The sequence below is a fragment of the Pectinophora gossypiella genome, chromosome 7 (genome assembly GCF_024362695.1).
Source record: "Pectinophora gossypiella chromosome 7, ilPecGoss1.1, whole genome shotgun sequence".
Taxonomy (NCBI): Eukaryota; Metazoa; Arthropoda; class Insecta; order Lepidoptera; family Gelechiidae; genus Pectinophora; species Pectinophora gossypiella.
In genome coordinates this window covers 9,286,217-9,310,355 of record NC_065410.1, presented here as the reverse complement: position 1 = coordinate 9,310,355, position 24,139 = coordinate 9,286,217, and the positions used below count along the sequence as shown (strand labels likewise).

The 24,139-nt window shown below is 34.9% G+C and overlaps 1 protein-coding gene across 1 annotated transcript in view; it reads left to right on the top strand.

The window, feature by feature from the left end:
- Nucleotides 1-24,139, top strand: part of LOC126367986 (uncharacterized) — an 85,993-nt gene that overhangs the window by 39,333 nt on the left and 22,521 nt on the right. The window contains exons 4-5 of the mRNA XM_050011805.1: nt 4,604-4,687; nt 7,584-7,733. Coding sequence (XP_049867762.1) covers nt 4,604-4,687; nt 7,584-7,733 — 234 coding nt within the window. The remainder of the gene's footprint in view (nt 1-4,603; nt 4,688-7,583; nt 7,734-24,139) is intronic.

Sequence of the window (24,139 nt, the reverse complement as noted above, 5' to 3'; positions counted from 1 at the left end):
TGCAAACACCGAAATTAAGGTGATGACTACACTGATAAGAAAAACAAATTAGTGCATCAAGTTGATAAAACAATAGTGATGTGACTCACAAGTGACCGAGTTTGTAGTTCCTAACAGTGCCTTGAAGTTTACGTTTGTAATGGAGAAACATAAAATGTCTTGAGTTTTAATGACGAAGTTGAAGATGGGGGCACACGGGTCCAAAGAGAAATTGTACCGGGCGAACTCGGAGAAGTATCCGTCAAAACTGCCGGTTCCAAGCGACAAGAAGTATAAAATTGCCGTAAACCGGGAGCGATTCGGATCGTTTGGAGCCAGAGGTGAGTACTTAGCATTATACGACAAATATACCGACGCATAAAACTAAAAGTTCTAGCATATTTAACACTTTTACCCAACGTCTTTTCAACAATAACTTTCTAATCTAAAATGGATAAATGATAGGACTTTGTTAGTGATTTCTTTTGCCGTGGAAGTGATTTATGGTTATAAAAGCTGTCGTCATGTAATTGAAGACAGGGTGAAAGACCTGACCTTGAATTCTATTAATGAGGGATATCAAATGCGAGAGGGCTCGAGGAAAATCAATAAAAAGAATTAAAGTTATTAGACATAGCGCAGGTCATAGCATTATGCCAATAACTTATGTCTTTCCTGGATCAACTACGTCATTATTAAATGAGTAATAATTATTTAGTGTTATTAATTGTTTTTAAACCAATGAAATGGCAAAATAATTACACAATAACAGGAAACCACGTTCAAATATTTCATTGCGTCCGATAAGTATTGGCTGAATAATACTTTTCATTCAAAATTTAATTTTGATATTGATATTTTTTTCCGTCAAAAATAAAGTAAAGCAGGTTACATTAAATATTTTTGCATTGCTAAAAGGCACGATGTAAGACCTTTCACTACTTCCGATTAACTGGTAGTTTATCTGCCGGATATAAGTATCTGATTGCAATGAAGTTCTGAATGTGATTATTAGACTGTTATTTTTAAATATTGTTTTTTTTACAGAAAATAAATAAAAACTCTTTAACGTTATATTCTGAATGTGTGTGTACCAGTTGTAAGTGTAATCGATTACACAAGCGAGTGGTAGAGAATGAAATCAAGCGATCTGCGAGTCTTGGCCGATGCCTTACAAGTTGAATCCGCATTATAGTTCACGTGGAGGGCCATGGCATTAAATCACCTTTGACTTTACTCCGCCTAAGTATAGCGCTACTATACAGCTATTTTACTACACAGTAGGTTGATCTGAAGTTCCTCCATTCTAATAGATTAGATAATGGTGCCTATTCGGGCGCACACAAACTTACAACCTAATATTAGTTTGACAGCTCTTATATAGGCTAGTGTCCAACTAGTCAAATCAGTTACTTTTTACTTTGCTTACTTTTTAAAATTCTATGAATTTGTATGAAAAATCTACAATGTGGCGTCATAGAAAAATGTGATAAAATGTCGGACTGATTATTCATAAAATTCGGAAATAAGTTAAATAGAAAAATGAAAATTATTTTCGTTAGTTGTAGACCTGTCTTTATTTAGTTATCAGAATTTTATAATTTATCTTGAACCTATTACACTACCCAAATAGTACCGTCCCTCACTTACAATACGCGCAAGAAAGAGACGCAGCTAGTTCTAGTCCTTTCAGATTAAGTTGGTAGTTGCCCGAATCGACAACAGTATGTTCTATACTGTCTTTTATGTTTTCGTCTTTGCCCTTTTACAATCCGGCAGTACTTACATGCAGTTGACATTATGACGTCGCTTCGTCAGCCACAAATCGACAGTTGGCTCTGTAAACGGAAAGTGCTTCTCGTTTGCAAGGGGCCTTATAATAAAATGACTGCGTTGAGATAATCAGTAAATACCTCGTCTGAGCTCTGTAGCTATAAATCTAGGGTGTGTATGTCACCTTCTCTTAAGTGACAAGTTTAGTACTACACGACACATCTTTTCTCATCATTAGTATATTTGTAGTTGAATAATGACGTAAATCACTTTAGGAGTCATTTATTGCTCTTTTATAGGTGTAATATTTTGTAGCAATGACGTACATGAGAAGATCTTCTACTTTGTAGTGATCAAGGCAGAAAGCTGAGTTATAGAGACGTACACATACATCACGCCTGGAATTCCTTTTGCTTCGATCCTGACACATTTTCCTCCTCCACATTCTTCGATCGTTTCATACACGCACGCCGGTTCAGAGTATAGTAAAGATTATAGAGTCATTAATTAGGGAAAAAATACTTTTTTTCGAAGTGTAGATTCCATGGGTAATTAGTGTATGCCTTGGATATTACTTAGTATGTGAATCTTTTCATCGTATAATTGAGTGCATGTGAGCCGTCTTACCGTGCGTGGGATGATTTCACAGATCTCTCAGGTTGTGCCGGACACAACCTATTACCGGGTGAGAGCTCTCAGAGCTTTCCATTGACCCGGCCAAGTGACGAATGCCGTCCGTGGCAAGTGTACAATATATCACGAAAAAATCTCGACCGTAATTATTTTATGTCATCATAATTATGTTAGATATTATTGGTTACCGGCCAAGTAGTTAATGCCATTTTCGGCAAATCTACAATAAGTCACGTTCAAAAAAAGAAAAAAGAAAAGATATCTTTGGATTTATATCATTTACGTGTAGAAATGATGACAACATTATTTTGAAAATATTACTTAATCAATATAAAGTTTGCTGTAAAGCTGTAATTACTTTCAGTATTTAAGTTGGAAGGTCAGACAGGCATTCGCTTCTGTAAAAAGCCGGACTTGTCAAATTTTTAGGTAAGGTAAGCTGACCCCGTGAATAAATGGGATAGCGCTAGGTATCTACCTAGATGATTTATTTTATTATTAGGTATGGGTATTTAATTGTATAGATATTCCAATAATTACACGGATTTATTGTATGAGTATTGAGTATAATATGTAAGTAAGTTGGTAATATAATTTAAAATACAGCTGTTTTCAACGAAATTGGTTTATAGAGTAAAAATAAAACTCTCTTATCAAATAGCTACATCCGTAGGTTATGAAGAATGGTTATTATAAGTAAGAACTATACCTACTGCCCACGCTAGAAAGAGTTCTTAGAAACGTTAAAAAGTAGGCTTCGTAGAAAACCTGATACGTAATAAATATGCATTTGTATAAATGTGTCCGTATCAATAGGTTTCCGTTAGACGGGTACTGTTAAACCTACACAAGAACGCGAAACAATTATGTTTATGTAAATGTGCTGCAATCATATTGCTTTTGAAACTGTAACAAAATGATTACAGTCATAGACTTTTTCAATTTATAATGTGTAAGTAAATAATATAAAATCAACGTTTTCCATTATCTTTTATGTCTCTCTGACCCTTTTTGTGAAAAAATACAGTCTGTAATTCGTAACTAGTATTATATTGAAAACACAACCAAATGTAACAATTATTAGGTAGGTACTTCATTTATTTATGCTATTTATCGTGTTCATTAATTCGTACGTCATTAATTGTTGTTACGTAGATATTTATCATAATACACACCAACTTTTCCGTCCGTCAATTTCTAAATTTATGTAAATCTGCGGTTTCAGTTACCAGTAGGTTCGCAGGATGTGGCCAGAAGTTTAATGTTAGATAGTAAAGTTATAACACAAATTATTTAAACAGACGACTTGACTTTTATAGGCGATAAAAGAATGCAAATCATGATGAATTTGTTATAAACTCGTCATAAAACTGTTTGTCATATTTATCTTAAGGGCGGATAACAAAACTATCTACAGGTTTATCTTCTGACGTCTCTTTGACTTTAGGTTTACCAGTAGCTAAACACATAATTACGAGTTTCAAATAGGTATGCCATGGATGGTGCAATTTAGAAATTACTGTGATAGCGACTGTGATAGGTACGTCGTTTTTAAATGCCTGTTACGTTTTTACTTTGTTTTTGCTTATCTGTGGAACGTGCTTCCCACGGTCGCGTCAGCTTAGACAGGTGCCGAGATAATCTCAGTAAAAACTCAATCTCTGTCGTGATCCTAATTAGAAACCGCAGTTTTCACGGCTGTCAGGCGAATGTATATATTCGTCACAAATCAGCGACTTGCTACTAACGCGATTACATTAATTTACATGTTTAATGAGCTGAATAAACAGTTATTTTTCGCTGGGCATTTCATTTACGTTTCAATACTGATGTTTTAACAAACTCTGGGTTGTAAATGCGTTTAATTTGACCTTAAAATAATATGTTTTACTTCTCCTCTTACCTCTGTACCTAATTAAATGACCTTGGAGACTAGACTGGTACAACTTAAGTAATAATACCTGAGGGACAAGCCAAGTTGTAAATGTTCCTACTCGTACACTCGCTAACGTAAGTACCTAAGGAAGTAGTATAACCCGTCCGAATTATATGAACACTTTGCGTCAAGGACGATGCGTACTTGGGAGACGTCTCGATCTGCGTGAGTTATTATGTTAGCTAGTGTACATACAGGAGCTAGGCCTTCTATAGCTCTCACTCACCTAGAACTGACATTACAAAGTTGAAGGTAGCTAACTGGAGTTTACTTGTGTTTCAGGGAATGGCAAGAAGCGGGAGAGCGCCCCTCCGGCGAGCACCCCCGCGCGCCCCCCGCCGCCTGCCACACCCCCCACCGTTCAGGGTGAGTCATTGCTGACGTCATCACAACAAGCCACCCTTGAGATCACTCACCCTTAAGATTGTTATAGATTGTTAGGGTAAAAACTGCGATACTTCATCAGATATACTCCGCGTCAGACTTGGTTACCTACTATAAAAGAAATTGGCTTATAAGTAACATAATTTATAACGTAATGTTGACTCAACGAAAGTCGGAAATGATTACACTGTTAGCAAGCACTGTTTTTCGTTGAATTACTAATATTGACTTTTTTCAACCTTTATTAATACTTATCAGAAAGCGAAATTGTCTCCATCAGTTCTCATGGCAATGATGAACGGAGCCATCGAAGTTATCGAACTCGTTTCAATGCGAGATAAAATGGCATATGGAAGCGAAACACGTTGAATCTCGACACAATATGCAATCTTCTCTATCGACCATTGTGCGTCTGTAGAGCCCTCAAACTGTGTAGTATGGGAAAATAAAGATTCTCATGGGAATCGTTATGGCATGAGATAGTCCTTGTTTGTGTGACACGCTCTGGTGGTTTTAGGTTGCATACCATTTGGTAGACGGCAGTGGGTAGGTACTCTGAAGTTTGAATGCAGTAAGAATTTATTCGAACTGCGCGGTTACTTGGCTCAGAACCACATACTCTTATGGGACAGTTTAAGCAGTCCTTTGCAGTTGCTGTAGGCAATAGTTACGATTATGTGAAACCAGTAAAATTACTGCCAATGTTTACATTATAGATCATCTAGCTAAGGATTTTATTTCCGTTTATACATTTCGCTTTGAAAATGTAAATAAAATGCTAATTACTTATCAAATGAATTACCTACTTGTCTCACTTAATTGCTTGCTCTATATTTTAGAGTTTAGACATTACCTAGGCTAGGTTTATACATTAAGCGGATGATAATTTAAATTGTCTAGAGGTATATTTATTCTATCCATAAAACTAACGTATACAATCAACGTCAAATACCTAGACTATATGACTAGACTGTATGTTATTTTAAATTAACATATTTATAATCGTGGCTTAGATACATATCAGTTGCTATTTATAAAGTAAAAAATCACAAGAAAACAAGTTGAGTTCTGACCACAATGGTGTAATAGATTTAACTACTAAGTAAACTGCAGACAAGGAAGGAAGTGATAAAATAATCGCTGCGAACGGGCACTGTGCTACTACTTATGACGACAGAATCATTGGAGCGCGTAATTCCTGCAATTTTTGATTATATACCTGGTGACACGTCTGTCGAAGGCTTTTCTCGGAAACATGACGAAATATCCCATATCCAATCGTGCTACGAAGCTTATTATAGAGTCGCACACGAAGATGACAATAGGCTATGAATATTTCATAAAACATATTCCCATAAACTTCTAAACATGCAATAAAAAGCTTTTCACTTGCAAATAAAAATGAATTAAGATCTATTTTAATTAAAACACATTATAACGGGCTCTCACCGCGATTAAAGTAAGAATATGAAACTCCCGATATTTCGACACTGTTGCAAGTGCCATGATCACGGGATGACTGATGAGATTGGGGTGGAGAAAACTATTTGTTGAAAGATCTATTTGTTCTCTTAGACCATGCAAAGATATTTCAAAGTCATTTCTTTTTATTGCCAACTTGCTGTTAGCCAGACTATCGTCTGATATAAGTATCAAGAGATATCAGATCCCAGAATATTCTTATTTTTATAATTTGGCAACGATTATGAATTTCTTAAGCGTATACTTACACTCTCAGACAGTTCAAATTCAAATTCAAATATATCTTTATTCAGTAGGTAACATAGTTACACTTTGAATCGTCAATTTTTACATAACGAACGTCTCATGCGCCTAAAACTACTGCAGCTTCTCACAACCTATATAGCCGGGGAAAAGAAGCTGCACGAAAAACCTCGGCACAGAGCCCTAGACGTTAAGATAAGATAAGATAAAGATCTTAAAAAAATAAAAATAAACATAAAATATTGGTATACAATTGAGTAATTTAGCTGCCTAATATCAGTTCTCAGACAGTTAATCCCATGCATTCATATCTTCTAAATAATCACTAACTTTTAAAGTTCTAATGTGTACAGGCGATTGGCAAAAAAGTTAAGCATCGTCTCAAGTGGGTATGGGTTTTGTAACACGTTATGCAAGCGTACTGTATTAGGTATAGACAATAGCAGCTCGAAGGTTGTCCTTTGCAAAGTGTGTCAGACGAACTGGTTCGATTAAACGCGACTCTGCCATTCACAGCGCCAGCATAATAGCTTAGAATAGAATAACCCATAACATAATGACGACCAGAGAAGCTGTCTGTCTTCTCAGATACGTAATAATTGGGGGTTATATATTTATATGCTTGTCTTATACAGATACAATCAAACCGGCAGCCAGAGTAAAAAAACTTTTTTTCTTGTCGTTATTCTAATATTGCATAGATGGCCAACGTTTTGTACATGGTATTATTGTTCATTCTATGGTTTTGGTTTACAAAGTTCATATCTCTAGTAATGGGATTTTGCTATTTAAGTAGGTATATGCACTGGTCTTTATCTTACATGTTTGCTTATACTATACATAGGTAGGTACATTATGTAGAGTTTATCAAGCAAAAACTTCTATAAGGTTAATGAACCTATTTTCATTAAGTACCTATAAGGTATTTACATATGTGATGCGCGTGTGTGTGTTTTGTGAGCATATTAAATTACGCGTATGTTATCACAGCGCGTTATGTTGACATAATTTCATATCCGAATTTTTATCTGCCTTTTCGTAATATGAGTAGTGCTGGACAGTAATTATTATTTCAGTTTTAGTACCCATTGAATACTTTTTTATGATTAGAAGTAGATTTAGATACTCATAAAGAATTTTCTTTTTTTTCCAGCCAAGAAGAATGGCGTCGTGCAGAAATTGTCATCTTCGCCGGTGTCCGTGCGTGCGCGCACTGCGTCTCTCGCACCACCCCCTTCCCCGCGGAAACCACCTCCTAACCGGGTACCAGCACAGAGGCCTACCACCCTACCAACCAATAAAGGTACGTTTCATGAAATAACACTACATAAATTTCGTAATTATAAATGTAGAGTAGGTACTAGGTAACTGCATTGATCTATGCAGTATATTTCTCTTTTCTGTATACAGTAAAGTAGCGACATCTATCGGGTAACATAAAAACTTTCAAATCCATTCCACGAGATGGTGGTAGTGTATGTAGTTTGTATAAAGAGAACATATTTAGATCATTAATGAAGTTGGCTCGTAGTTCAGAGCGTCAGCGGCAGATGGCGCTGGTATTATGAGTAGCTAAATTATTGTTTACTTTAGAAAAGGATGCTATAATAATATATGAAAATACATGTAAGTACGCTCATTAAAATGTTCATTTAATAATAGAGTGAGGATTTGAAATTGAGTTAATTTGTTTGAAAAGTAATATTACGTACGCCAGTGATTTTATCTAAAGTTTTCTCAATTCGTGTATACTTACGAGAGTATGTAAATAATACATTCTCACTTACACGGTTAGCATTGCAGCATAATTGTTTGCTGTGAATCTCACCATAAAACTGTCAGTAGTTTCAAAATCAAATTCATTGTCTTACGTAGAGGTTCTCTTGAGTCACACTGTTACTTACGGTACTTACAAATTAAAATTCATGCGAAATTATAACATTACATTTGATTGCATTTAATTCACATCGTAAAACAGTACGATGTGTGAAGAGAAGCGAATAAATGACGTCATAAGACTTTCTTTTTTATGCAAATATAGTTCATTTATTAATAATTTTTAGCTTTTGCATAACTTGTTCGTTAATTTTGTTCATTTGAGTAAGATATCGACCATTAAATTGATGTGCAATATATAAAATAAAATACAAATAATTGCCATTATATAAAATATGTATTTTTAAATATACAGGCAAATTACAAGATAACGAAATAAAATAAACTAAATCTGTCTTTCCACTATTAGGCATTCGAAAAAAACACCATTGAATAAGTAAAATTATTAGTAAGTAAACTGTTATCAAGCATGTTATATTTCATTGTGCATTTATTCAGCTATCAGAATAATAACAACATACAGATATAATATATTCGTTGCGTGATCATAACAGATAAGATAGTCAGCAGTTTGATATTGAATCAGTAATCGATAATTCGCATCAATTAACTGAAGGAATCTGCCATCTAAAAAAGATAAGTATTAAATAATAAATGTTTTCTATTTACGCAAGATATCTCACGGTAAAATTGAATACAAACTATGTCTTTCACACCACATGATTAGATATCGTTTACGCAAAACAAGGCAAGTAAAAGGGCAGCCAGTGTTGCCATACATTAGACCACATGTGGTCGGTGCATTAATCTTCATTACCGGAAAGGCTGGTGGCATATTTTGTACTTATTATTTCTCATAGATGCGATTCATAGATTAGGTTTAGATTTAAGTTTTTTTTTCTGTATTGGGCTGGTTTTCGGTTTGGTTGGAAGGTCAGACAGGCAGTCGCTTCTGTAAAAAACCTAAAATGATGATTATTTCTTATAGATGTTAAAAATTATTTTTAGATTTGCAAAGGTAATTTTAATTAATTACCTATAATTTCATGACTACTAAATAAATATTTAACTACTTACCTATTTAAAACAAACTTTAAGGTCCTGTCCATTGTTGTAAGTACCTAGATGTCCTTATCATTAATTCTTCTTAGAACCTACTAGCTGAGCAATGTACACTTTTAAATACGATACGACACGTATTATATTTCTTTTCATATACTTATTATAATAAAATGCTTATTTATTATTATAGATAATGTAACATAAAAATATGTAAAATGCTATTTAAATTGGTATTTGGATAATACATCTATGGGTTGTATGTAACTGAATACGGTGCAACGTGCGTACGCTCCGTTTCGCATTGATAGGACGCGCATTATGCGTTAAATAGACTGCGTAATTCTACGCTGTCAGAAATTGGTGCGCGATGAACTCACCATTTTTTAGACAAAATAAACAGGGTTGAGTCCGATTTTGTTTTCAAATTCATGTATACTATAAATAATTTGATTTCACGTTCTTAAAGCTGAAATAAAACTGAACAATGTGTTTTTGGAGAATATGACCTAATCTTCAATAGGGTTGGTTTTCCTGCCAATTTAGAGCGTTTATTCGGTTCGGTTCAAGTAGTTGGCTCGACTATTATAGACGACGATACTGCTCACCACCTATTTCAAAATTCAAATTCAAATTCAAAAATATCTTTATTCAGTAGGTAACATAGTTACACTTTGAATCGTCAATTTTTACATAACGAACGTCTCATCCGCCTAAAACTACTGCAGCTTCTCACAACCTGTATAGCCGGGGAAAAGAAGCTGCAAGAAAAACCTCGGCACAGGGCCCTAGACGTTCTTTAAAAAAATAAAAATAAACATAAAATATTGGTATACAATTGAGTAATTTAGCTGCCTAATATCAGTTCTCAGACAGTTGCATCATATCTTCTAAATAATCACTAACTTTATAATAAGTAACCTTTTTTGTAAAATTTTTGTTTAACTACTGTCTTAAAACAGTTGAAAGGCAAATAAAACAGTTGAAAGGCAAATTCTGAATGTCAATGGGAATCTTATTGTAAAAACGTATACATTGCCCCTTAAATAACGTTGACCTATGAGAAAGCTCGGTGAGGTGTGGGTACTTAGTTCATCTTGCGATGGATGTACCTCTGACTACCCCAATTGGGATGTATTCGTGAGCTTATGTTATGTGTTGTTAGAATTATTGCCCACATATTTAGGGTAAATAAGTGGGCCCTGTGAAAATGGGATATCGCTTGATATATTCAAGAAATAGCGTATTAAATATAGTATGTTCTTTAATAGAAGATAAGATGTCTTTCGCGTCTTAATGATAATTACCTTTAGAGTTTACGTTTTATGGATGCAGGTAGAATTCAGGTTTAGCAGGCGACTACTTAAGAAAATGAAAGCGCTCGTTGAACTCTTTTATATGAAAGTAGCTCTACCTAATTAAGGTTGTAATGACACTTTTTCCTTTATAGTTTTTTTAGTTACCTATATTAAATTTAAAATATGTATATTTTTTATTATATACGTATAGGTATTATTACATTACAATAGGTTTACAAAAATCGTGTTAGAATACCAGTATACAGGGTGTTAGTGACATCATAACGAATACTGAGGGGAATTATTCAGTTTATTATTCTGTGTTAATATCATGTGGAAACGTCGCAAAATTCGTGATTTTCTTTTTGTGTTCGCAATGGAAAATTCCACCTGATATTAACTCAGAATTATGAATTGAATCATCCCCTTCAGTATTCGTTACGATGTCACTTATACCCTGTACAAATACGTACAGCCATACAAATACGTATGGATGTTAGTGACACTGTAACGTACACTGAAAGTAATGATTCAGACCAGTTGAAACTAAGTGGAACTGCCTTTTGGAAAATTTGTGAAAATAGGGTTTTTTAAATTATTGTCAGTTCCATATTTTTGCGACGGAAAGTTCGACTTGATATCAGAATCATGGTGGATTACCAACCTCATCAACCCTGGCGTCAGGGTTACTATTGAGCCGCCAAAGGTCCCTGACATGAATCATGTAATGACATCAGTAAGTAGTAACCGTGACCAACGGCTTAACTTTCCGAAGCACGGATCGTCTTACTTTCGGACAATCTGGTGATCAGTCTATAATGTCCTAACCAAACTAGGGATCACAAAGTAATTTTTGTGATATTTCCATACCGGGATTCGAACTGGACGGAGGCCGTTAAAGTAAGATTTTGATGCAGTATTTCATCTAACAAGCACTGATTATTTTATAGCACAGGCATCATAAAACCTCTTGATACTTAAATACATGCTTTCTCTGAAGTTTTTCAATTATGTACATACAAAAGGAAATGTGTGATAGAGCTATTAGTTTTATGATTTAATCAATTCTGATTGCTGCCATATTTGATTATTTTACAGACATTATTATTTCATTATTATTAATTGTTAGTCTCTCGTTGGGAATTATTAATAATGAATTGTTTTATCAACAATCAAGATAGTTGATTGCGGATAAAACAGTTTACAAACCATTCCAAAATCCCAAACATACTTCTCCTAATTAAATCATCGAACTTCATAGTTTTAAAACTTACTTTTACAAAAACATATTCAACTATTTAAAGTCTGTAAAAACATAATCAATTGCCAACATTATGAATGATAGTTATATAATATTCGAATTATGAGCAATTAAATGTACATTTATCAAAAGAAAGCTGTTGCAAAAAAATTAAATAATATTTGTCATCTTTCTTAAAAAAGAGCGTAGATATAATCACAATCACCGTGGAGGGTGAACGGCATATTCAAGAAAGTCGGGGTGAGGAAAGCGAGGCTCGCCGGTCATGTCGGCGACAGTCGCGCGTGCACGCGATCGCGACCACTACGAAAAATAGTCGCAGCGCTTGCGCTTCCGTGTCCCGCGCACCTGAACTATTGGCGCTCGTATAAAAATAATTCGCTTATAAAAAATACTTTTGTGTTCTAAATAGGAGTAATTAATCTATCAATATGTAATAAGAATTATTGCTTTACTGTGTACTTAACGTATTTTAAACTACTTATAAAAACTAATTCGCGTACCGAACTTTAAGTATTATGTCGTTCTAATTCTAGATTTAGGTAACAGTGGTTATATTAATATATTTACAAGTTCATATTATTTTAAGTGAATTTAGATAAATAATCGTGTTTACAGTGACGATACGGAAGTGAATACTTACTTGAAAAGTAGCCGTAAAATAGCGACTTTCACATTTACATTTATTGCAAGTTTTATTTCCCAGTGTTAGCAGTATTTACTGTTTTATATCTTCTAATGACAGTGATGGACATTTTTGAACATTAAGTTTTAGACTTTACCGCGTTTTGAGTATAGTAGAGGTTATAATGATGAGTCCGTTGCATAAGTTCGTGTCGTTCTTCCAATCGGACTCTGTGAACAGTCGCAAGAATCTGATTCAACACAAGATATTCGCCAGCGAACTGAACATTAGCTCCGATATCGAAGATTTCAAGCAATGGAGGACTCTCAATACCTACAAGAAAAATAAAGGTAAATATATTTGTAAAAACAATATTTAGTTACTTATTAAAAAAAGGTTTACGTCTTCCGTATCTAAAGACAAGAAGAAGCATTTAAATTTTGTACTAAAAGATACGTTTATTACAGTAAATTAAAAAAGTATAAATTATAATTTGAAAGGATATTTACTTCTTTTTTTAAGTTTATGTTTTTTTTTTTTAGTTTTAGTTTTTTGTTTAGTTTGTTTTGTTTAGTTTGGTTTGTAAACTAACCGAACCCGCAGTGGAGCACCATGGTGGAGTATGCTCCATACCCCCTCCGGTTGATTGAGGGGAGGCCTGTGCCCAGCAGTGGGACGTATATAGGCTGTTTATGTATGTTTTTAAGTGTAAATCATTCATCATATCCAGTCTCTGATTACTTGTGGCTCTGCCCACCCCATTAGGGATTACGGGCGTGAGTTTATGTATGTATGTTAAGTGTAAATAAAGTACATTATTTTATTGAACTTCAACAACAATTTCAAATGAGTTATTTTGCTTATTCATCTCGTTATAATACTGAGTAATCTGTACTTCAAACATCTTTAGGAAATCGAAGACGGACATGAGAATTGTAATTATTTTCATAAGAGTGATCGAAATCCATTACAGGCGATTTGTTTGGTCTACCATGCCATGTATTGGCGGGTATGCAACTAAGTGGCGTACTGGCTTATAGTCCATACACCCAGGGCCGCCTCAAGTCATACCGGGGCCTGTGGTGTACAAGTCTATGGCCCCTGGAAAAATGGCACGTTTTCTGTCAAACTATATATATTGTCACTGGTTTATCACTGTCGCAAACTCACTAAAAATCCCTCATTTACTCTCTTAATATTTTTGTCGGGTAATATTTATTTGAATTTAAAAAATATAAATTATGGCGTTGACAGCGCCACCCCGACTTTGAGCGACTCTCTTTTCTTTTCTCTGTGGTGCGTTGGTTTGATTTTCCCTCTACATCGAGTGAGTTTTGATGTTTAGTAAACAGTTATGATAAAAACTGTGTATAACAGGACTCTGTGTATACTGATGGTAAAGACGGTACTGGAATGGTGTACAGAGTTCGTGCAGTATACACACACCATGCAGACTTACAACGGATGCGCTTCGCCATTTATAAACGATCCACTTGGGTGGCATCACCTCCATTCATTGTTTGACCGGTTCACTGATCTACTCTCATTAAACATTTTGTTTTCTTGGTATCGATTGTATCAATAGTGAAGTTTTATTACTTGTATTTAGGAAGCGAAACCTTAGAGTTAGGCTGTAATACCTTATTACAGGTTGAATCTAAAACGGAATAATTATTATCTCGTATTCCATGGTACATATTTCTTTTTGGTACACAAAAAGCCTGCTTTCTCATGTATTTACCCAAATTAACTTAACAAATATTGAAAAGAAAGCAATAGAGCTTAATACAGCCTAAGAGAGCCTGTAATGGAGCTTATTAATGGTCATATTAAATAATCATTGCAGACTAGAGGTAATAATCTTGTCGTAAATACAGTAACTTTTACACTCGCTACCGCAATATTTTATTAATTTTACAGGTCATTGCTATGTTTACTGTGAACAAAATATTAATTTAAATTGCAATGAACATTCTCTTTGAGTATCTCGATCGCTAAAATGACGTTTGGATTATTAAAAAAAAAACTGTTAAAGATATCTTTTTGCATTATTGTGAAACTTTATGAAATATTTTCTTGCAAAAATAATATATTAAATTTTTTATCTACATAATTAAAATGATTTGGAGGTCTTATTGCTTTAGAGCAAGTCTCTAAAGAAATAAAATTTAAATATTAAAAATAATTGTTATGAAAATAGTCGTGAAAGTGTATAGTCTACGAACAGATGGTAACTACCTATATGTAAACTTTCTATAGTTAAAAGATTTGAATTCATATTTAAGCAACGAAGTGTGAGTGATTACATTGTTTTCATAAGGCTTAATTATCATTGCAATATTATATATTTCACTTTTGCATGACTCATAAATCCGTTTCTGGGGCGCTTTCTATTGTATTCATTAATTTATTTTCCATATTAAGGTTAAGTATGAGAATCAATTAAAAATTCATATAGGCATACGTACGCTTACATAAGTCTTTAAATTAGGAATACTAAATAAGTTGTACAATTTCTGATACTTTAGTGTGAGTTACGTAAAAAAGTAGTCAGGGTTCCGTGTTACCTACATTTAAAACCGGTATATGCACAACAAACGCATACACATATATACATATTTTCTGGGGTAGATATTAAGTACTACAGTAGTTTATAGATAAATGTAGGTATATTTTTTGAAGATGCGTTTTAAAGCGACTAAACTAGAGCCCATAGCCTTTAAATACCATGGCAATATGTCGGATGAAAATCAGCATAACCCACTGTATAAGTCCCAGACCACACGTAAAACAAACTTACACTTTCAGTCCACATTACACAATCAAGTAGAGGACCCAGGTTTCCGTGATACATTTTGAAACCGGTACGCACTTATTATTGGTGTCGATAATACTGTGGGTGGCTCTTTCAATGGAAGAAAGTATGTTCTGTGGGTGTACTGTTCTCGGAATTGGGAAACTGAATCCTTAATGTGTTTTGTTGTGCTGTCGTAATTAATTGGTACATCTGTGCTTGCACACTGTGGTCACATAAGTTGTTAGACTGTTCTATGTAACCACTTTTGTTTTGCAATCAAAAGTCGTAAATCAATTGCGGATTTCACGTAATGTTTTGATAGTTACGAACGACTACTGGCATTTATTTGAGCGGTAAATTGTATGTCACAAAAAATAATCACCATACACCCAATCGTCTATTTCAGAATATGGTGTAATGTGAAATCTTTGATAGCATACAGTAAAAATTAGAACCTTTTCCCTGCAGGCAATATCATGATCAACGGCGCTGATATTATCAGATTATTATGAATTTGTTCAAAATGAAATTAGGTAGACGAAAGTCGATTATAATCACTCGTCTAAATTGGTCGTCGTCGTACTGTCATCACGTTTCCTCCGCTGTAGGTTAGTCCATAGTTCTTCTCCGGGAACCCCACCAATATTCGTTGAAGACACTCCCATGGGTTATTTATCGCTTCCTTACTCCACTGTACTCTTCCCAGAATCACATTTCTTCGCCTACTATTATTGGTTATAGTCAATCTGAAACTCGAAATTGCTCTATTATTAGCAAGTTACTTTTTAAGTTAAAACTAACAAACTGTTGTAACTGTTGAAATAGTTTGTTTAAAATAATGTACTTAATTGATATCAAATTGCTACGGCAATTTATTTCTGAATGTGTTTAACATTGAAATTAATATATTATGTTGATTGAATTGATGCCAATTACCATACGATATGTTTGACCTGTTAATTTGTTACAAGTAATTTAAAATGTAAAGTGAATAAGAATTTAAAGTCTGCTACAATTAATGACGAAAAGAGTTGGCCCGGCCCACAGATTCCGATTCTCCCATTAACGCCGACGCGTCGCTTTGAACCTGCTATACATTTACGTCCATTCCAGGCAAAGCTCTCTCCTTTTAGCCCATCACCAATTAATGCATTTTTTGGACGCTCGTCTTATGTTCCTTTTTATCTTCAAATACTTCCTTTTGTATCTTTGTTTTCGTACCTTTTACGGCTTGTAGTGTCTGTGTCAATCAATGCGGCAGTGTTTGGCATTTAAGGTTTTACACCGATCAGGTTTGAGTGAATTTACATAAAGTAGAAGTTACGGGACGCTCAACCGGAAAAACCACAGCGGTAGTCATGGAGATATTTAAAAAAGATTAAAGTCACGACTCCTTGAACAAATAGCCCGAAAGTTTATTTTTTGCTTCTGTCGAGAAATCGTGAAGTTTTTCAATAATATCGTTAATTTGTACCATCGTTTTTTATTTTTATAGATTATGATTTTGTACAGAAGTGGCTGTTGCATAAGTTTAGTATTTGCGAATATTACATCATCATTACGATTTAGTGACAACTGACAACAATACATTATTTATAGACTGTGGTATTCTTTCATTCGATTGTTGGTTTCGGCGTTGGCTTTTAGTAAATAGGTACAATTTAGTTATGACGTTCTAGAACATTTAACTACTACCTATTTATGTAGGTCGTGTATTTTTTACTATTAGATCAAGTGGGTATCTCTATCGAGGTGGGTAGAACCACAGGCTATCAATATGTATGTTAAAGGGATGTAGGGTTTAGTAAAGTCGGTTTGCAATACGCAGTAAATTTCAATAGGCTAGGCGCGTCTGTTGGGTAAAGCGGATCAACTGCCAGGCCTTTGGCATTGGTTAAGTTGCCAACCAATTGTGTGGAAAGTCGTAAACTGTATGCTCAATAAATCTTCATATGCCATTGTTTCTTTGTCTTGTTAAAATTCATTGACAACGCAAATAAAAATACCGCTATACGTGAAACCTTCTAACAGATATCTTGGGCCATAACAGTTGATTTTAGCTTTCTCTGGTATAAAAATAATCTACGACCGTAGATCCTTTTTTTAAATTTATTAAAAGCTGGAACTCGCGAGGCTAATACTGATAGAATATAATTACCTAAGCATTTATTTTACCACTAAATTCGACTTTTGAATTCATGTTTGGGTTACAGAAAATGTACATCACGTAATCTCCAGGACTTATGCCCGGTTATTGGCAGTATTGAAAAAAATATTCATAATTGTCTATTACACAACTATTACATGGGACTTAAACGTAGTTGGTGAGGAGTGTGACTACTTTTCGCCTCTGCCTACCCCTTCGAGGATACAGGCGTGATGCTATGTTATGCTGTAATTACACACTTTGGCTTTAATTATACATTTTGGCATCCAAAATGTTATGGTCGTAAACGTAACTGTAAATATTATCGGACATGTTTTATTTGTTTTCATTTTGAATTTCAAGGACTTACCTAATATAACTGAAAAACACAACTTATTCCCACAAGTTTTTAATTAAACTTCCTTTTTTATTTAACGAAAAAAATTGTACAAAAACACTTTATTGCACATATGAACAACATTAACGGCGGCCTTTATTTTATTTTTATTTAATTCCGCTAATTTACTTATTTTTATTGTTTCAGGTAAATTATATTTCCGGCTTCTTCATAAAAGTATCCTTAAAGTGTGAGTAAATCTCTATAAGATTATTAACCTTTTCATACTTACCTCAAAAATATCGACGCAAAGGTCAAAATGTTTGGATATTTTCGGAAAATGGAGGAAACCATTACTGTTGTTTTTGACCGTGAACGAAAATATCCCGAGTTAATATTGCCATATCCGCTGTAAACTTAGAATATCAAGGTTGTAAAATCTCTCAAATGTTTACAAAGCTTCCATCCAATACTGTTTTAATGTCGGTGTAAAACTTGTACCTTATGTATGAAGACTTTTTTATTAACTAAGTTAGAATCTTGTTCAATTAGCAGGAAATTCCTTTATTTTACACAGGACAACGACTACAACCTTACAGCCGATTATTCTGAAATAAACCCACATTTTATAAATTGAATTAATATTATTTTTATTTTGAAATCGATGTTAAATTGATTTCGAACTCATTCGAAAATTATTGGCCATAATTGCATAAAATAATTTTAAAAACGCCTTTTAGCGCCAGAAAAAATATTCGGTTTTTATTTTAATTTTAAATGGCATATACTTAATAATATTTTTTTACACAGTTTTTGCCAGTGCTTTGTAAAGTTGTATTCACTTCCAAAAATAAAATATTGTTTTTTGTTCGTTTTGCCAAATATTTAGTATTTTAAATTATTTTCGATACTTTTCTACCAGCAGAAAATACATAAAGAGATACACAGGGACACAGATAGAGAGGTAGTAGAGTAATTAAATAATAAAACGAAGCACATTTATGCCTAGACATTATTCGTATAGAAGGTACTCAGGAAGCATTTAGCTCATATTTGGCACCAAATGTAAACATTAAAGGGATCAATATATCATGCGGGCACGAGAGGCCAGATGCCAGCTTATCATTCCTGGCTAGTTTTCAAGTGCTGAAAACACATTAGGCATTACGCGATGCGAATAACCTAAAGATAACCCGTGTTTTTGCGTGGATTGAAAACAGGGCTCTTCCTTCTGTACTTAATATTAAATTCCTTTCAAATATATGTTGTTGTACCAAGAAAAATATATGAAGACAAGCAGATATGATATGGGTAAGTACATAAAAATATTTGTATTCGTTTCGTATTAAAATACTTGACGCATACAATAATCTTATTTATTTAGCTCTACAATTACACGAAAGTTTATAATATCGTACCTAATATTTTTTATAATGTCTGTCTTTGAAATGCGGAAGCGAGACATGCGTAAGTTTTAATTACTACGAGTACTTAATTAAATGCTAATGAACATAAATATCACCTTGCCATGGAATTAATGAATTTTCGGCCTACAGTTACACTAATTTTGCTTTTAGAATTAACATGTGTTATAGCTTCTTCGTTACATCATGTTTCTTCACACTGTGTGCTCTCAAAAACCATAGAGTATAAACTCGTTTTTAATTAAGTATTAAAAATGAAAACGCGCGCGTTTTTGTAGGTACGTCTAAAATGAGTTAGTAGGATAATCGATATTAAACTCTATTAAGTCGACCTCGTTAATCGATTGCGATTGACAGAAGATAAAACGAGTTCAATGTTCGGTCGGTACTGTATAATTGAATAGGCAAAAAAGAATAACGCTTAAGTTGGGTTGAGTTGTGTAATATTATTTGAACAAGTTTACACGTCTCTTATTGAATTTACATAATCTGGACTGGATTTGTTATGTAACTTCAGTTATAAAAAAAAATACATAGTGTTTGTTTGTCTAATTCAATCTCGGGGGTTAAAAAAGCCACATCGAAGCAATCCATCTATAAAAGCAATATTGCAATTTGATATTTGCGCACATAGAAGTAAGTGCGCAATGCAAATGTCAAATAGCATTATTGCTTTTCTGTTAAATTTTATTTCCGTAGTGCATTTAGTTTTCCTTTTCCAAAAAAAATTAAAGTATTACTAAGGTAATTAGTATTGATAACGTAATACATATGGTAATACATATTGCTTATAAAATTGCCAAGTATATCTATATAGGTAAGTAGGTATACGACGTATGTACAAGTAGGTAAATGTAAACATGGGTTAATGAAGTTAGCGGCAATAGAGTTGACGAGTGGTATCCTCGTTAGTAAGGGCCACGTCCGACAATAGCGCTAAATGTACGTTACAATGCAATGCAACGTACCATGACTGGTGTAAGTACTACACTACGCTTCACTGCAAGCACATTTAGTAACATTTTTTTAATATAAAATGATCTCAATTCAATAGTAATAAGTTTAAAAATTGTGGTTACTTATATTATTTCATACTATGCCCTAAGCAACCCTTCTTACGTTCACTTTATTATTATCTGCCGCGCTACCCGTCATAGTTTTCTGGTGCAACTTACTAAGAACACGGGACTCATTAAAATTAATAAGGTTAGACACATGAGTAGCTAATAAAACCCCGCTAAAGTCACCTAAAGCTGTGCAATGTCAGACTTAATACTCGCTCGGTTGATGATGACCACTAGCGCCAAATGTTGCGACGTCTATCTTTAGTCTGTTGACTCAGTGAGCTCAAGTCACCATCAGTTGAGTAATAAACCCAGCTATCTCCTCAAACGCTATTGTACTTCCCATTTTATGCGTGAAAGCATTAATTTACGCACGAAAGTGTCTTTCTACCGCGATAATAATAATTGACGGAGACGGATGGCGGTGTCGCTGTTGCGATTTTACTTTGGTAAAAATGGTAGTCTTCCCGCAAATTGCGATTGAAATTGGCTAAGTTAGCCTATAAAAATATTTGTATTATTTTTTACAACATTTTTAAAAGTGACGAGTAATAGGTCATTTTTGTTTAAATTCGTAAGCAACTGTATTTTGTTCAAAATGACAGGCATTCCACACATTTCGAAATGAGGTCATATTCTCGGTGCAATTTTGTCGCAAGTTTGTAGCGTTAAATCATGGTTGGTGAGGTTTTTAGTAGTGAAAAGTAGTAAATTAGTTGGAAAAAGTAGGATAAGCAGCTGGCAACCGCGGCGATGTGGGTTGGTAGCCCGCAGTGAACGATTACTGCATAGTTTCCGACATTTCATATCGTTTTGCTTTACTTCATGCGGGTGCGATGGCTATCATTATATCGCTCGTTAGCACTCTAAGCTGTAAATGACGACTATATAAATCAAAAATATAATCTAATCGCTCTTTTTGTGGCACAAATTTCTTCGGCGTATAAAACAAGCGACACCTAAACGTAACAAAGCTACTAATTGTGGGTACAGTCGTTAACTAGGGCGTTTCTATTTTTATAGGGACGCGTTTAAAGATAATCTTGTAATAGGCGTTGAAGGGATGTCCGCTTCAAAGACGTTAAGTCGAAGTAACATTTAGTTACGGACAATAAACCGGATGCTATTAGAAAATAATCACACGCAAGCCTACACATTTTACGCTCTTGGTGGTAACAACGCAACAAACGGGGGTGAACATTAACATTTTAGGCACCACACACACACTGTAACTTGAAGATTCTAAATAATTTAGTTGCACTCTCGAATGCCCGCTTTTGATATTGAATGACTGCAGTCTTATGTCGCACAAATGCATTGACACTTTAAAAGCGAAATGTACGGTACTTATATTCCGAATCATTTATTCTTCCAAACATTTCTGAGTGTAAATACGGGCCTGGTAAAAGGGTCTACTGTCGATGCGCGTGCGCCGCCCCTGGCAGTTCGATATGACAAATTGTCCCAGAATAGAGTTACGGCCGGCTCGTTTATTTCCACAAGCTACCGTTTAGGAGTTAAACCGACAGTTAGTTTATTAGCACCGTCAATATCTGTTGTCAGAACTGCATATCGGCTATTGCTTCTAGTGTTTGTTTTGCAATGTCTATGCATGCAAGGAAAGAGCATTCGTCATTAGGAATGATTTGCAGCCTTGAATGTAGGCGCCAGTGAATTAGTGAAGCAAATGTCGGTTGTAATTAGGTATAATAACGGCCTCCGTGGTCCAGTGGTGGTTGGGCTCATGATCCGGAGGCCCCGGGTTCGAATCCTGGTGGGGACATAATCACAAAACTCACTTTGTGATCCCTAATTTGGTTGATTGTCCGAAAGTAAGATGATCCGTGCTTCGGAAGGCAATAGCCGTAGGTCTCGGTTACTACATACGGAATGTAAGTAAGTAGTCGTTGATGAGGGTTGATGAGGTTGGTATTCCACCTCACAACCCACACGATAAGAAGAAGATTAGGCATATTCCCAATGTCACCCAATCAATCAGCAGCCGTCACTAGTGGTGACGCGCGGTTCCTGTCGTGTATATTTACGGACCTTTCATTAGTTCTGAGAAGTAAACTCGCGAGGAAGCGCCGTGGTTTTTGTATCGGAAACCGAGCTCGATTTTTTTTACTCGTGTCAATACATGCAGTGTTCTGCGTACCGGGCCGTTTTATCTCCACATTGTGGGAGGGTTAAAAGTGAAATGTGTGCCATAGCGCAAACATTAGCAGTTATTGCATTGCATGAGAACAAACATTTTAACAAATTTGTAAATTAGACGTGTTATTTAATTTCGACAGTTGATTAGTGTATCACTGAAAACCATAGAGCAACGTTTAGTATAAAAAGCGATTGGAAATTATTTTTATTCGTAATGTCATTCTTAAAATGTCAAGACTTTGTACACTCTAAGCATCACTGTTTGATTATACACGAACAGCCTCTGTAGTCTAGCGTTAGGTTCACGATCTGGAGGTCCGGGTTCGATTCCTGATGGGGACATTGTCGAAATCACTTTGTGAGACTGTCCTTTGGTTGGTAAGGACTTTGCAAGCTTGAATCACGTGTTTGTCTGAAAAAGTAAGATGATTCCGTGCTGCGGAAGGCACGTTAAGCCGTTGGTCCCGGCTATTAGCCGTAAAAACACCTCCACTAACCCGCTGTGGAGCACCATGGTGGAGTATGCTCCATACCCCCTCCGGTTGATTGAGGGGAGGCCTGTGCCCAGCAGTGGGACGTATGTAGGCTGTTTATGTTTCATGTTGATTATACACTATACAATTTTACTATTATACGAATCTCCAACCTAAGCCGCTTGATGTGGCTATAGAAACACTTTTGCTCTAGCTTTAATGTTCTTCGTTTGGAATGTAAACTGAGTCCTTGTTTGATCTCCACCTTTACAAGCACAGAGAGCGACTGGTGCTCGGGGGTATTTTGTAACAAGTTCAAATTAAGATGTGGCTACTTTGATAAATGTTTTGATTTTGGCGTTCCATACGCATGCTGTTAAATTTTCAGATAGTAAATAATGTTTTACGGTGCTGCATATTATTGCATAATGCTGTACTGTATGTATCGACCATATCAACTAAGATGTCACGTCATGTATCCTAGATGAAAGGCTGTAGGCCTGTCACTGTATAATACAATACAAAAACTCTTTATTCCACACAAAAGGAACACATCACATAAACAATTACAAACAAATAAAGTAAAGGCGACCCTATTGCTACGATAGCAATTTCTTCCAGGCAACCATTAGGTATAGGTTTAACTATACGTTTATTTCAGTAAACATAGCTACAATGTCGCGTGTACTTATTGCGTTTTATGATGTTTGATTCTGTCCAGATCAATAAAGAATACGGGAGTTTATATTTTATACGTGAAAGTACTTCCGAAAGCACGTCCAAAAATAATAATAACAATAATATTAAACTGTCTTAAGGGGCCTCTACGTGTTGGCTTCGGCCCCACGCACGCCTTCCAAAAGTCCGGGACTCCATAAGGCCCGAGATATGGAATCGACGTACAAATAATAATAATAAAGTTTATTTAGGTAAAACCTACGAGACACATATACATTTACAACATTAAAATATACACACATTAATATTTAGTTGGAAAACATAAAGGTATATGGGTGCCGCAGCTCACCAAAAAAGGCCAGAGTTCAGTGAAAATTTACCTAGAGGGCAACACTGATTTTCGACCTACGCCGATCGGTGAAACGCGAGTACCCGCACAATAAATTAAAAAAAAAATAAAGAGTACAAAAACACAAATTAGTGTTACACATGGAAGGCAAAAATAAAACAATAAAAGAAAGAAATATTATAATAACAGAAGGAACACACACATC